The sequence below is a fragment of the Elaeis guineensis genome, chromosome 14 (assembly GCF_000442705.2).
Source record: "Elaeis guineensis isolate ETL-2024a chromosome 14, EG11, whole genome shotgun sequence".
Taxonomy (NCBI): Eukaryota; Viridiplantae; Streptophyta; class Magnoliopsida; order Arecales; family Arecaceae; genus Elaeis; species Elaeis guineensis.
Window position 1 is genome coordinate 54,497,243 of NC_026006.2, and position 13,460 is coordinate 54,510,702.

The 13,460-nt window shown below is 40.7% G+C and overlaps 1 protein-coding gene across 1 annotated transcript; it reads right to left on the minus strand.

Moving 5' to 3' along the window:
• Positions 1-9,596: 9,596 nt before the first annotated feature.
• LOC105057735 (UPF0481 protein At3g47200-like) lies at positions 9,597-11,078 on the minus strand. The gene has a single exon (XM_010940429.3). It carries the CDS (start codon positions 11,028-11,030, stop codon positions 9,723-9,725), a length of 1,308 nt encoding a protein of 435 aa, XP_010938731.1. The 5' UTR covers positions 11,031-11,078; the 3' UTR covers positions 9,597-9,722.
• Positions 11,079-13,460: the final 2,382 nt, after the last annotated feature.

A 13,460-nucleotide genomic window follows, 5' to 3' on the forward strand; every position in this document is an offset into this window, starting at 1 on the left:
TTGTGGGTTGATATGTAAAGAATGGAAAGGAACAGGGAGACAAAAGGTTTGCGAAGAAAATGAGTTGTTTGAAGTGAATGTATGTTTCTACGATTATTCTAATTGAATTTTTACCAAACAAATGACTGAGAGAAATTCGTCCCACATTGGTCATGTATTGTTAGTTGCGATAGTGATTTACCTGTTATAACCCCAGGAACAGCAGAATAAAGTAATGGAAAAATTAAAATGAACAAGCAGGCAAAACACCAAAATTTTATGTGCTTCACCCAAATGCCAGGCTCTGTTCATAAGATGAGAAAGAGGTCCATTATATTTGTACAAAGGGTTGAACCAAGAAAATTTACCTCTTCCTGATAACCCTTCAGTCTCTGGTGCACCTCATCATGCCGCTTCAGAGAAAATTACTAGGAATATATGTTTAGAGAAAAGTGCAAAGCCTGATCCAGGAGAAGGCTGCATATAGAGAAGTCACAAGGGATAACCTGGGACAAAAATTTCTCCAAAATCTTCCCCCTTTATGAAGTCAAATTAATGACCCTGTGAGTAATGGATATGTTATGTTGTGCCTTGATAAGTATCGAGTTTTTGATTGAGCTTCCAAACCTGCCATTTTTCTGCTTCTGAATTCTTCAAATTGCAGTGGTGCCTCTCATGCTCTCTTTGTTTATTGTTCTAGTGCTTCCCTCAAGGGGGAGAGGTATTTCTCCACATGAGCTGGGGAAACAGATCCCCCTCCATGTGAATGTTTTATGTTTCATCCTGTTATATCTATGATGGAAACTTTGAATATATCTGGGCCACTGATGTTAACAATTTGGTGTAGCTATCCAAAATCTGAAATAGTTTGTGGTTTCTTTTTCTTGAGTATGCTTTATGGTGTATCTTCTGCAAAATCACAAGAACTTGGGGAGTAGAGTTGTAATAGAAAGGTATAAGATGAGCAAATGCGTGCTGATTCCTTGCTGCAACAGATTCTATTACTTCCTAAATGCATATGTGCTTGACCAATCACAAATGCTAGTCAGAAGGAAAGATGAATTTTAACTTGCTTCGGTAAAAAAGTTTATATGCAATTATCAGTACAATTTTCTTGAGCCACTGATTTTGCTTGACATTCAATTTCTTTGCTGCTTACATCGATCGGAGAAAGTCGAATAGATCCACCGTTTGCAGTATCTATAGGATGACATGAAGAAAGGACAAGTTGAAATCCAGAATTTATGCAAGAACATGACAAGGTTCTTGAGCACAGGCAGCCCAAGTTATGGCATAGATCCTGATCCTCTGCGCGTAACCGAAGTGCCAGCTTTGGAGTACTTGCCTGGAAGGTTTTGAAGATAAATGGGCTGCCTGTTCTCACAAGTGATGCTGTTTGCTAGAAGATCCTCTTTTAGCTGTAAGAAAATAAAGAGCTTATTGGGGCAAGTCAACCGATCCCTGACTTCGACTCTACATCGACTGGCCGACCGAACATACAACTCCGACTCAAGTTAACCAACCCCGGCTCTGACTCTACGTCGGCCGACTGAGTATATTGTGCCGACTTACAATCGGATAATCGACTGACATTCGGCTACTATCGATCAACAACAAACGACTTGATCAACCTTCGATTGAAGACCATCAGCATATCAGAGTTACCAGCCGATGGTCACTCGGACATTCCCTCGACATATCAATATTACCGATATATAGTCGGTCAATCTGCTCAACATACTATAACCATTATGAGCGGTTATCGACTACGTGTCACGGTAATTTGTGGAAATTAACGATCCACTAACTCTATAATTATGGCCCGATAATTTAGCGTCATAAAAAATGGGACCACGTACTCGACAGTTACATCAGAATCATCTATAAAAAGAGGATAAGTGAACAGTACCGATAAAACACTTTTGAGCCAAAGCTCTGTTACTCTCGATATTCAAATCTACTACTGTTCACCAATTTCCTCTCAGACTTAAGCATCGGAGGGTCTCCATCGGATATAATTCCGGTCTGTGAGGATGTTGTTTGATAGGTGCTCATCACCGGCGACAGGCTACAGGGAGTTGGCCGCAACAAATTGGCACACCAGGTAGGAGGAAATCTGTAGTCAATCATGCCAAAAATCAGAGTCCAACATTCAATCGGATTGGTGAGATACTCTTCCCGCCGGAAAGATGCTCCTCCTCCACCTCAGATAGCAGAGCCCAGTTCCTCGCGTCCTGTGGTCACCACGGATGTGTAGATCGCTGTACTTGTGCAACAGATGAATGTTTTGATGGAGGCGATCAAAAGCCTCCAACACCAGCAAACCCAGTAGCAGCAGCAGCCGCCGGCGGAACAATCGGTAGCACAATCGGTGCCATCCAGGCACAGCTGCCATCCTTCGTGGTGATCACCTTCTTCCTCCCCAGAGCGATTGTCTCGATGCTTCCATCAAGATAGATAACTGCATTCTCGGCACTCTCATCGTGCCACCCATCATTCGTGGCGTTCCCTCTCTCCTTCCTATCTCCACATTGTTAGGAAGGGGAAACGACTGCGGACATCTTCTGCCTCTCCTTCAACCTCGTCGGGAGGTTCCACTTTCAGAATTTTCCAGCAACGACGGTTGGACGACTATGAATGTAAGTTCCGAAAAATTGACTGCCGACTCGCCCGACTTCAGGTGGAAGATCGAAAATCCTTTGGTGACTACGACTTCCACACCGTCTAGTTTCTCTCTCAGTATATCTTAGATGAGCTGATCCCATCTTGGTTCAAGATGCCACAGGTGGAAGCATACAAGGGCTCCACCGGTCCAATCGACCACCTGGAGAGCTATAAAGCTCTCATAATGATCCAGGGGGCAACCGATGCCCTCTTATACATCGGCTTCTCGGTAACTCTTCGGAAAGTTGCTCGGACTTGGTATATCGGGCTTCAGTCGGAAAACATAGACTCCTTCGAGCAGCTCGAGTATTCTTTCATGGCCCACTGCAGCACTAGTCGAAGGCTGCCACGAACATCTGATAGTCTCTTCTCAATCAAACAAGAAGAGACTGAGACACTAAGAGACTTTGTGGTTCGTTGTAACACAATCACACTTGAGGTCTGGGACCTCAACGAAGAGATGGCCATATCGACTATGAAGAGGGGTCTGAGGGAAACCAGATTTACTTATTCCCTTGACAAAACTCTCTCCCAAACTTATGCTGAACTTCTCGAATGCGTGTATAAGTACATCTGTACGGACGAGACTGCTTCTGATCGACGTCAGACCAAAGGTTAGGGTCAGAAGAAAAGTGGAGCTCCAGCCGAATCAAGTCGGCCACCTCTCAATAAGCGAGCTTCACCCTAACAACGGAGTCTGAAGCCGAGCTACGGCAGGTATGACTTCTATACTCTTCTCTATGTTCTCCGTGCGCAGATTTTCATGGAGATCGAAGGAGAAGAATACTTACGACACCCCCCATCAATGAGAGCACCATCAAAGAGCCGAGATAGGAAGAAGTATTGTTGGTTCCATCGTGATTACGATCATGATACCGAACAATGCATCCAACTCAGGGACGAGATTGAAGTCCTGATCCGATGAGACTACCTCGAAAAATTTCGAAGGGATCAACTGACTCAACCTCCTACTGACCGACAACCTTAGCCACAAACTAAAGAGGCTATCAACAATCGACCAACAGTGGGAGTAATTAATATGATCTTGGATGATCAAAGAGCTGGAGGGCAGATATTTGAAAAGTGTCTTCAAATGATGAATCGATCTCGATCGACGATTCGAAAAGCTCCTCCGAATAAAAACTATACTCTTCTATAATGGAACGATGAATCAATCTCGATCGATGATTCAAAAAGCTCCTCCGAATAATGACTATACTCTTCTACAATGGAGCAGTTTATGATCATATTTCGGATCAATAGAACAATCTACAACAGTATTTCTCTACGGCAGAACAATGCCGACTCAACTATGATCGTGCAGAACAACTATTCCACAAACCTGGAATGCCGATGATTTGAAGATATATTATCAATAAAGTTGTCTGTATATACACTATTCAGAATGAAACATGGCATTTCAGAATCACAAGTTTCATTCAACTATGAAGTGGTAATGGACTGACAGATGGACGGTCAATTCTTCGACTATCGACTATATTTCGATTTTTCATAGTAAAAATTGATGCATCGAACATATTTTGACTTCTACTGTAAAAACCATAGTACCGACTGTGTCTCGGTACCGAACATATTTCAGTTTTCACTGTAAAAGTCAGAGAATCGACTTTATCTCGATACAGAATATATTTTGGCTTTCACTGTAAAAGTCAAAGAATCGATTTTATCTCGATACAGAATATATTTTGGCTTTCATTGTAAAAGCTTGAGAATCGACTTTATTTCGGTACAGAATATATTTTAGCTTTCACTGTAAAAGCCAGAAGATCGATTTTATCTCGGTATCGACTATATTTCGATTTTTTACTGTAAAAATTGACATACCGACTATACGGCTTTCCACTGTAAAGGCTGACTCTAGTCGAATGACTATTATGCTGACTTAGTTTTAACTAAGCGAAATACTATGCCAACACGATCAAGGTTGGATTGGAATCATACTGACTCGACTACGGTCAGTTGAAGGATATTCGGCTTGCCATCGATTATTAAATAACCTGACATACTAACCCGACCAAGGTCGGATGGAGGGTATTCGGCTTATTACCGTTTATCCTAATACTTAAAGTATGTCAAATAGATATATGACTAACAGATGATTCTATAAGTATTATCGAATGTCTGGTTTACCAATTGATATTCGATTATCCGACCACAATTCTATGACAATGAAAACATACGCAGCGTCTACACTTGGATAAAATTTTCTTTCATTCATCGGAAAGAAGATTATAAAATTAGATCAAAATCTGATTACAAAATAGTTTGATTACAAAAGGAAAGCAAAAATTACACTGATCACCAGTTGTCATCTCCATCTCTTTGCTCTGGTGTGGCATCGACGATTTGAACAACTTTTGGTGTTGTCGGTGTTGTCTGCAATTGGTGCGACTTCTTCTTCAGCAGCTCCACCTTTAGGAGCAAGAGGGATGATGCTGCTCAAGTTAAGATCCAAGTACAACTTTCCGAACGCCCCACCTGGCCAACCACATCAACAGCCTAACCTACTTGTATGAAAACAGAGAAGGGCTTCAGATCTTTCATCCACTGTCATTAGCATCCTTGGCTGCATGTCACCCGCTGCAAGTAAGACAGGAGTGTATCTGAAATCCGAGCCGACAATGCCAAAACTGGCTCAAGAACTGATGTCGATAGTAAGTCGGATTCCCCCAGCGTAGATGAAGCAGCTGCCCGATCTTCTTCGGTTGAAAAGGTCCAGCTTCGGATGCTTCTCTCTTCTTGGCAGTTTGCTGATGAATATCGATGTCCGATACTCTTGCCCTCGGTCGCATAGCAGCAAAAACTTGTTCGGTCATCAACTCTCCCTGCAGAGGTATTGCCATGTCCTTCAATTGAAGGAAATTTTTTCGATCGTCGATCTCCACCTGACTGTTCTCGTTGGGGCCGATCCTTGGATCACCCCAGCGCGAAGGGAAGCCCTAAGGAAGAAGGACACTTAACTTGAAAGCTAAAAATAAAAATGCAAAGGAAAGTCTTCAAACGCTGAGATGATCTTCTTGCAGAGTTTCTACAGCAGAGATGAAGACAAAATGAAAAGTAAAAGTTTGGCCAAAAGCGATCCTATATATATAGGATCCCTCAACGGTCAGGATGAAAGTGATAAAAAAAGAGACTCATCGAATGACGACATGTGGCAACATCCGAACCGACTATTGATCGGATGGTTCGACGCACCTGCTTCTGATCGTGCCACCTCACCATCATCCACGTGAACAGCTCCACCCAATGTCATTCTGACACATGGACAAAATCTACTTATCAGAATCGTATCATCTGACGCCGAATCATCTTCCTGAAACGATGTCCAATACAAACATCCGATATGATTTGTCTTATCGATATGACAGCCTAATGATGGTTCTGCAGTTATCGAAACGACAAAACAGCCGATCTCATGTCTCAAAGAACCTAGCAGCCAAGTTGGGGCTCAAGGCAACACGTAACGACTCCCTTCATCCAACGTGACAAGCCACATGGTGATATATACGTCGGGTCACTTTAGATTTGGGAGTGGGAGGCAACTGTTAGGGAAAATCAACCGACCCCCGACTTTGACTCTACATCGGTTAGCCGACCGAACATACAACTCTGACTCAAGTTAACCAACCCTGGCTCCGACTCTACGTCGACCGACTGAGTACATTGTGTCGACTCACAATCGGATAACCGACTGACATTTGGCTACTATTGACCAACAACAAACGACTTGAACAACCTCCGATTGAAGACCATCGGCATATTAGAGTTACCAGCTGATGGTCACTAGGACATTCCACGGACATATCAATACTATCGACATATAGTCGGCCAATCTGCTCAATATACTATAACCGTTATGAGCGGTTATCGACTACGTATCACGATAATTAATGAAAGTTAATGACCCACTAACTCTACAATTATGGTCCGATAATTTAGCGTCATAAAAAGTGAGACCACGTGCTCGACAGTTACATCAGAGTCATCTATAAAAGAAGGAGAAGTGAACGGCACCGGTAAGACACTTTTGAACCAGAGCTCTGCTACTCTCGATATTCAAATCATTACTGTTCACCAATTTCCTCTCTAACTTAAGCATCGGAGGGTCTCCGCCGGACACAACTCCGATATGTGAGGACGTTGTTTTGTAGGTACTTATTACCGATGATAGACGACAGAAAGTTGGCCGCAACAGAGCCTATAGTATTTTGTTGCAGAGCTACGACAAAGTTTAATAAGGTCAATTATGTAAGAGATGTTTTCTGCTTTTATGCCATTTTATTTTCCTTCTATGGCATAAATATTATATGCTTCTTCATGTATATATCTTGATCTTTGCTACTTGATATGCACTTGGTATCTTGCTCCACATATACCAGCAGATCCATTTCAATAATGACAAATTATACTGAACAAAATCAAAGACTTGGGGTAGTTTCATTTGAGACTTATCATACGTTTCAGATATTAGGTTTTTGCTGGATAGAATATGTTGGACTGTTGCTAGATAATGTAACTGGTGTGCACCGTATGTCCATGACCGGATCCCATTTTCCTTACAAAGTTTCTGTCCTTCCGGTGCTTCTAATGCCAATCCTTATGTTCACCTGCCATTGGCTAGGTTGCGGCAATAATCACGCTTAGATGGTGCCTCACATGAATAATAGAAATATGCATGAATAATAGAAATATGAGTGTTAACTAGTTGAGTAGGTAAATTAACCATTAGGTTTCTCACCTTTACCCTAATTTTGACTAAGCTTCAACCATCGTAGTTTTCCCCCAACAAAAATAAAGTACACATAATATATTAACTAATAGGCAGCAGCAAAGAGTTTTCCACCTTATTATGGGTTTGGACATCTAAAGCATGCTCTTTATCAAGTCAAAAATCTACTTTGCCCGTTTGATGTTATCATGACGTAAAAGCAAGAGAAAAGATCAGCATTCCACTAGATTTGTTCGTTAGTTTTATTTTTACTAATTATATACCAAAAGAAAATTAGCAATTGATTTAAGATTCCAAGTTTTACAAAATGAGATTTATGAAAAAATTAAGGGCATGTTTGGATATTTCTATCATTAATTGTCCAATCTATTTAAGCATGATCCTATATTAACCAAATACCGTCCAATCCAAATCTTATGGGAGGAAATAAAAGACTTTCATAAGTCTTTTTTTCCTTCTTGCAGCCCAAAGGTAAGGACATGGACAGGGTTTGAACTTGGGCTCTTAGAAAATATAAGCTAGATGTGCCAACAGGCTTAATTTTTATAGGATTTTCCACCCAATCTTATAGGAATACCGAAATAGATCCTAAATTTTTTTCACAAGGTAATATTTTTTGAAGATAAAATAATTCTTTTTTAATCTTTACCGAACCATTATGTCTTCATGTTCAAATAGGATACCCATCCATGGGCTAGGTAGCTTATTTAGAACTAGGGGTGTAAATGGATCGGATTGGATCATGCCATGAGTACTCCTGACCTGATCCGATTCTTTGAGTAGGTCTTAATATTTGATCTATACTCAGTCTAATAGAAGATCGGATTGGGTCGGATGTATGATCAAATTTTTTAATCCAATGGATCATTCAGGTCGGGTCAGATCGGATCCATATATAACCCAGTCTTAATCCATGAAATATGGGTCTGAATCGGGTCTAGATTGTATCATTAGTTAAATTAACCAACAGACAATAGCTATAGCTATTCAATTGATTTCTATGAGTGGAGTTGAAGTTGATCTCACAAGTTTATCACCTAATAACACTTGCGATACAAAATGATTCTTGGAGTGGTTATTAACATGTGACAATTATGTTCAAGAGAATTTGTCAAAATATAACTTCATGTACATATGGAAGCCAAATAGATCTAAGCTCCTAAGATTGGTCATTGGATATAGTTGGAAGTGAAATATCTATTTCCTACTAATCCTCTAAATTTTTTGAGTTGAAAATATTGTATAGGTTTGTTGCGAAGAAACTCTTTTGATAATGGAAAGGTAAGAAGATAATATTTATTGAGGACTTCATTAGCTTTGAACCAATAGGTCCCACTCAATTGTGAGGTTGGAAAAGGAAGAAGATATATAATGTTGTGTAGGTGGGCAGTCTGCTGCAATTTGTACCTTGCCCATGCTAGTATAAAAGGGGTTTGGGTCATATAATAGGTTCGGATCGGATCGGGTCATTGAGCATGAGATTCACATAAATCCAAAAATTTAAGTGGATCTGGTTGGATTAAAATTTAGTACATCCAGATCCAATCCAAAAAATTAAATGGACCCAATTTTAAAATCTGATCCGAATCTGTGGATCCTTTTAAATGGTTTGGATCGGATCTTCACGGGTCATATTAGATCACCGGTCAACTTGACTCATTTGCAGCTTTATTTAGGAGCTCATGGCGACATGGGCTAAGGTTTTAGTCCTAGCAAACCAGACTAGGACAAAAAAATAAATTTATTTATTAAACATGTTGGATTTGGGCTTGGGGATTAAAGCCCGGCCTAGACCCATCTACTTGAATTTTTCTTAGCCCTACATTTTTATGATTTAATCCTAGATTTTTTTAATATACGAACTAAATGGGAAAGGATTTAGTATCTTAAAATATCATATTTTAGTTATTGAAGTTTTCTTTTTTATCATTAAATTTATGTTAGGTGAGAATCTTAATATTCTATATGGATTCCACGTCTAAGTGCAATGGAAACATAAAGTGCATGGTGGATCTCTAACTCACCCTCGTTTGACTGCCATTTTATACTTAGTTATTGCACAATCAACATTTTAAAACCTATTTTCTCCTAAAAATTAAAGAAAACTATTTTCACACAATTTCAGAAGAAAATTTTCATTTATTATGAATTTCAAGCCAAAGGCACAACAGTACAAACATCACTCGCCAACACAATCCAAAGGAACAAAGTTAGGCTGCTACAGCTGCAAAAAGTAAAAAATAAAAAAAAAAATAAAAAGTCAATCCAAACATGCATGCATGAAGCAAGGAGTCATACAGCATGCACATACACCAGAAACACCAGCCGGTTAAGAACCTCCTTTATCTTGACTGCGGGGAAAGATAGTGAAGATGGTCTGTATCACTGATAGGATTAGAAGAAACACCCCAGCAACGAAGGCAATGGCCGTCCATGGGCTGCTGAAATGGGTGTGCAGGAACGTGTAAATAGAGACCTTAAACTTGTTACTGCGGTGCGTGCTGATCCGGTTCAACACGTCGCTGTAGGCCCTGTAATCCGGCGCCAAGTTGGTGGCGAGCTCGTTGAAGAGCTCCGCCACCTGCTCGTCGCTCCCGAGCGCGTTGAGCAGTATCCCTTCCTCTCGCAGCTCCCGCACATCTTCCGCCCGGTCGATGAGGCAGTCGAGGAACCACACGAACGACGTGATCCCGTAGTCGCCCGCGCTGCCCAGATACATCTCGAGGGCGATCATGTTCAAGAACCGCGACCGAGTCAGGTCATCGACGACGATCTTTGGAAGCGACAGCGTCCCCCACACGGCGCAGGGTTTGAAATCGATGGCGCTCAAGTGGTCTTTCTTGCTCTGCCGGAACCTGATCCCGACCTCGCGAAGCTCCTTCACCGAGCGGAACAAGTGCAAGTTCTCCGGCCCTGGGCCAAGTTGTTGCTGCTGCCCCGTCGCAGTCCCCAAGAGCTTTGTTCGAAGAAGGTCGAGGAGGTGATATGGATCTCGCGTGGCTGAGGATAATGGCTTGAGCTCCGTCCCGATGATCTTGAGAAAAAAATCATCGAGCTTGACTGGCTTCAGGCTGATCAGGGCATCGAGCACGACGAAGGGGAGCTGGTTTTCGAGCAAGAACATGTCTCTTACGATGAAGCCGTGGAGGTGAATGCTCATTGTGACCTCCTCCATTTCTCCCCGGACATAGCAGTCGATGAAGTGGAGCACGAAGCAGCCGTCGAAGAACAACATTAGGGTGAACTCCTCCTCCGTAAGATCGAATGCATCAGCATAGCATTCTCTTGCTTCCGCAGCCACCTTTTTGATCTTGTCATAAAAGTCATCGATGGAATGCTTACTGGCTGACGTGAACTTGACTGCTGCGGTTCGCTTGTGGTCTTCCGCTGGCACGAGATGGGCCCTGCCGCGGTGGTAGGGGCCGATGGCCACCACCTCGGGGTCGAAAGACTTGGCGCTCTTCTCGTCCTTGCGGAGGAGCTCAGGGGCCTTGCAGATCTGAGGCTTGCGGAGGGGTTCCGGCGCCTCGCTTATCTGAAGCTTGCTCTTTCTCTCCTCTATTATGGAGATCAGCAGTTCTTTTGTGCTATCCGGAGCGCTGCAGGTCTCGGTTACTAGGATAGGCGTGGTGGCCATCACGATCGACCCTCTTCCTCTCTCGCACCTCCAATCGGGTTCCCTCAGTTCAACTTGGCTCAGGAGTTCTGGGATAGAGAGGCTCTCATAGAGGCCTATTTAAAGGAGAGAGTGATGGATGACTGAGCTCAAGGCTTTGGGCTTTGATTTAGTCTATTCTCACGCCAGGAATCCGGGAAAACGTGTATGTCAATTTACGGTGAGTTTGTTCCCTGATTAATCTTTGCATAAAATTGGGCCTTTGTAATATAGACTGGTAGTATTGGAAGAAAGGAGTGAGGAGACGTGGTCACATGCGGGCCTCTGGAGGGAAATTTGGTTCAAAGGTTCGAAGCAGGTATGGATGATCGAGGTTGAAGCTTTAAGCTCGCAGTGGTCTTGTTTGATAATGATGCTTGTGGTCCCTAAAGATCACGTTAAGCCAATGAAGGCAAGTATAGGGTTGAGAGGAAAGCTGGCATAATGAGATGTAAAGAAGAAAAGGGCCTGGACTGAAGACCAAGGCGCTTGCTTGAATTCCATGTTTTTTATAGCCTTCGGCTGGATTTTATTTAATCTTGCCACCCTTTCGTGTCGTCACCATTACTATCCTTACTGCCGTCATTATCATTATTATTATTATAATTAAATTCAAATTATATTTTTTAAGAAAAAATAATTTATTTTTATTTATAATATTAAAAATTAAATCGTGCAGTAGTCATTTCGAGATTTATACATACAAAAATTTAATCTAATTGAAATCTATCAATGATTGATGTTGCGAAAGAAGAATAGTGATTTTACATGAAAGATGCAATCTAAACTGGTTATTGTCGTTGTCATCGTGACGAAATTTTGAAAATAAATTTTTATATTTATAAATATTATAATAATTGATTATATTAAATATATTTATATTTTAAAAAATAAAAATTATAAATAAAATATTATTTTTATTTTTATAAATAAGAAAGTGAAAATGATGCACAGCACTAAAAAAAATTAGTTCGCCCTGTCTATTACCCAAAAAAAAAAAAAAAAGGAAAAGACAAGGAAAAAGGAAGCAAAAAAAAGCATTGGTGTTTGAGATGACAGAGAGAATTTTAGTTTGAGGGCCGCTACTTTTCCTCAACAACCCATTAGAATGGGTTTAAACCCATTATTTTGAATGGATCACGTGCTAGCTAGAATATAAAGATGAAAATGATCTGATGTACGTGCCTTTTGTATGGGTTTCTATTATAAAAAAAAAAAAAGAAAGAAAAAGAAAAGAAAAGAAAAGATGAGGTTGGAATGAGAATAATGCCCTTGCTTTGCTTTCTAACTTTCCCGGGGGGAGGGGGGGGGGGGGTGTTGTGTATTGGGTTTTTCTTTTCTCTGCTATCCTTTGATAATTGACATCATAGTTTAGGTAAAAGGGTGTTAGGTATTGGTCAGCATAAGCCGGATTAAATGTGGCTGGAGGATTTGGTCTAATTAAGATCCAATTTTTTTGCTCGGGTTAGAGTTGATTAGGTCTTTAGGTTATGACTTATATATAGCCGAGCTAGATAGCTGCGGCTTCGGCAGCAAACCTTACTCTTAGAGAGTATTTGGTTCGTGATCGGAGTCAGAATAGGAATGAAAATCAGAATGGTTTGGAATCGAAATCGGAATGGCTAAATCCTCTGAAGTGTTTGGTTCATGACCAGAATCAGAATCGGAATCGGAATTGGAATGAAAAATTGAATCCATAGAAGAGAGTAGGAATTGAGTTCTATATAAATTGAGCCATTCCCATTCCATCTCAGAATCGGAATCGGAATGAGACTCCTCCCAACCAAACGGTTGAAATGGGAGTCACCCATTCCGATTTCAGACCCTCACTCTCCCTAACCAAACACCTCCTTAGTGTGACTGGTATTGAGATTATTGAATCGACGGCAAAGAGTTTTCCAACTTATATATTATGGGTTTGGACATCTAAAGCTCTTTTATCAAGTCACACATCGACTTTGCCCCTTCGATATTATCATGACGTAAAAGCTAGAGAAAAAATCAACATTTTATTAGATTTGTTCATTATTTATTTTTATTAATTTTATATCAAAAGAAAATTAACAATTAATTTAAGATTCGAAGTTTTACAAAAAGAGATTTATAAAAAGGTAAGAGCCTGTCTGGATATTTCTATCATTAATTGCCCAATCAATTTAAGCATGACCCTATATCAACTAAATACCCTTCGATCCAAATTTTATGAGAAGAAATAAAAGATTTTTTTAAATCCTTCTTTTCTTCTTGCAGTCCAAACACTAGGACATGGATATGGTTTGAACGCAGGCTCTTAGAACATATAAGCTAGACGTGCCAACAAACTTCATTTTATAGGATTTTCAACTCAATTTTGTAGGAATATCCAAATAAATCTTAAATTTTTTTTAGCAAGGTAACATTTTTTGAAGATGA

What these genes read in the sequence shown, in the direction of transcription:
- LOC105057735 (XM_010940429.3), bottom strand. Translation starts at nt 11,030, where the DNA reads ATGGCCACCACGCCTATCCTAGTAACCGAGACCTGCAGCGCTCCGGAT.